The sequence below is a fragment of the Montipora foliosa genome, chromosome 6 (genome assembly GCF_036669935.1).
Source record: "Montipora foliosa isolate CH-2021 chromosome 6, ASM3666993v2, whole genome shotgun sequence".
Lineage (NCBI taxonomy): Eukaryota > Metazoa > Cnidaria > Anthozoa > Scleractinia > Acroporidae > Montipora > Montipora foliosa.
In genome coordinates this window covers 8,333,589-8,336,388 of record NC_090874.1, presented here as the reverse complement: position 1 = coordinate 8,336,388, position 2,800 = coordinate 8,333,589, and the positions used below count along the sequence as shown (strand labels likewise).

The window sequence follows — 2,800 nt, the reverse complement described above, 5'->3', positions numbered from 1 at the left end:
AGGCGGATTCAGAGCCATCTTAAATAATTGAAAATTAAGGTAGCTGTGAAGCCGCTACATAGAAAATTTTCAAACTTTGCAGAGAGTTTCATCTTGGCTTGCTGATCACTTTTGTGCAATTAAAAATTGGAGTCACCAAGTTCGTTTTTCCGACATAAGCAACTAATGCCAAAATATAGGGTGTTTTTGCAAGGCTTTCCTGTTGCCATGGTAACTTGTTACGTCACAAAAATGACTGCATCTTGTTCAGCAATAAGCAATGTTTCACTTGGTACCATAACAATGCTGTTACGTGATAAAGTGTTGTAGTGTCAATCGTTCTACTGTCAAGGTCTCTTGAAAGTGTTGAAACTGGTTTGCTCCACCGGTTTAGGACTGGTACCCACAATAACTGGTTGGTACATTATAAGTGTACGGAAACGCCTGGAGGCTTTTGACACCTGGCTCCTAAACACTGAATTTCGCCGGTCATCAGTCGCGGTTACATTAAAATTTCAATCGTAATGTTCACAAGGAGTACGTCTGTAGCTCTCAAAGCTAGTGCTTCCTCGCTCTGCAATAATCTCACCGTTTTGTCGTCGCAGGAAAAACAATCGGTCACCTATGGTGTCGTTCATAAGGCGTTTGTTTGCATTACCAACGTAACGAAGGGAAGCGTTGTTAACCAGAAACAAGTTTCTTGTAAAGGAGAGGGAACACATAGCAGTTCTGCTGTGCTACAGGTGAAAGAAAATTATGTCCGATCATGATTTTCTTGTGTTTCATAGAATTTATCATGAGTCGGAATGTTCGAATCACAATTTTGAAATTTACTTAGAACACGGGCGAAGGGAAGATTTGTCGTTCGGTGTTGGCTAAACTAGGCACATTCTTTTCGCTGTACACTGTAAACTGAAGCAAGTGCGGAAACAACTTCTGGAATTATATCTTTGTTACAATGTTTTCAGGCAAAATGGTGCGAGCTACCGGAGAGAACAGTTTTGGTAATAACCTCAGTAAAAGGGGCTCAGGTACGTGTGTATACTTATGATTTTGCTTTGTTTCAGAGTCTCTTGCTCTTATCTCGTCAATGCGATACCCTTAAAACAAATACTTTTCATTCATTTTTCTGTTTGCCAAATGTCATCTTGATGCTTTGCAAAGATGTCGTTTGTGGCTGCACCTCTTGTTATTAATGCAATGCTGATGCGAAGGGTTCTTTAGTTCTTGTGACTGGTACATTTGAATGACAAGAGGAATGTTTGTAAACAGCTACATGTATCTTCCCTACATAGGGAATTATGAAGCTCATGGATGATCAATGTCTGATCTAGAGTAGACTCTTTTGGGGAACAATCTGTCCCAGTCAAAATTATTTTCAAGGGGGCACTCCAATTTTGGGGGAGGGGGGACACATGTTTTTCCCTTGCTATTGAACTGCAGGGAATTGAAAAGTCAACTCAGCTATAACGAACAAGTAGCATTAAAGCAGTACATTAATTTAAATGATGCAATATTTTTACATGAAAAGGCAAAATCAGTAAAAATTTACAACAATCATGTGTTATACTGAACAAAATTCTGGTACAAAGAGACCGCACTCTCTTTCAGTTTTTTCCAGATGAAAGACATGGGTTTTTTAACAGAACTAAGAGGTAGATTAAAAGTTTTAGCCTTTGGTTCAATTCATCATTATCAGTCGATTTATCTTCATTATCATCGCACACCAGTGTTGGCCCTTTGCTGATTTTGTTCTTCATTTGTTATGTTTTCTCGACCAAAGAATGATAATATTCTTCTCTACTTCGACATAATAATCAAGCAAAACGAGAGCAACCGTGATCAAATGATACACACTGTACCTTTTATAAGGGAATCGGAATGAAGCGTGTGCATTTTAATAAATGGATTCCCCCTCCCCCGAATGAGGATCGTTCTTTTAGTTCCCAGGAATCAGATTCTAGGCTGCCACAATTTTTTATTTATTTATTTACTTATAACGCGCAAGTATCAATTTACATTTTCAACAATTTCCTTTATTTGTATCTTGTGTAATAAACCCTTGTGAAACTCTCACTGCCTTATACTGTCATGCAGTTCTAAAAAACGAAAGAGAATTAACTGTTTCTAAAAAACTTGCCAAAATGAAAGGAAATTATTAATTAGTCGCAGCAAATATTTGTCAAATGACCCGGGAGACAAATATTTGGGGACACTTTCGCTCGAAATGCCCTAATCCCACATTGGCGTGCTCTAGATCAGACACTGATGATCTAAAACAAAGAAAACAATACACTGGAGAAAACGGGAGTTAATAAACAGGAATGGAATGGAACAGAATGGAATGTGCCGGAACAAGGCAGAATGACTCTGAATGACACCTGAATGAAATGTTATGAAGAAGAGTGGTACCGAAATATACTGGAGCGAGGCGGAATGACACCAGAATAAGGCAGAATAAACCAGAAGAACACCAGAATAAAGATTAGCATGGTCTGGATTGACAAGGGGATGAAAGATAATTTTTCATCATCCTAGACTGTGAATGAATCAGTATGCAGAAATAGAGAGACTGACAGAAAAAAAAAACAGTTTACATCAAAGGGGAAGTAACAAGGCTTGGAATGAGTCACAATATGTTCTCACAAGTTTCAAAGCAGTCCACTCACTTTTTGTTCTGCAGAAAGAAAAGAAAAAATATACTTCATATAAAATTATATATATATATTATCTGGGATTGATCTTTCTTTCCTCAAACAAGAAAATACTGCGTTCAGGTTCTATGGCATTGTTGCCAACAATTGGGAAGAGAAAAAGAGTT

At 37.9% G+C, this 2,800-nt stretch overlaps 1 protein-coding gene across 1 annotated transcript in view; it reads left to right on the top strand.

The window, feature by feature from the left end:
• Positions 1–388: 388 nt before the first annotated feature.
• LOC138008634 (WD repeat-containing protein 54-like) overlaps positions 389–2,800 on the top strand; it is an 8,616-nt gene continuing 6,204 nt past the window's right edge. The window contains exons 1-2 of the mRNA XM_068855950.1: positions 389–722; positions 948–1,010. Of these exons, the coding sequence (XP_068712051.1) occupies positions 504–722; positions 948–1,010 (282 nt within the window). The 5' untranslated portion in view covers positions 389–503. The remainder of the gene's footprint in view (positions 723–947; positions 1,011–2,800) is intronic.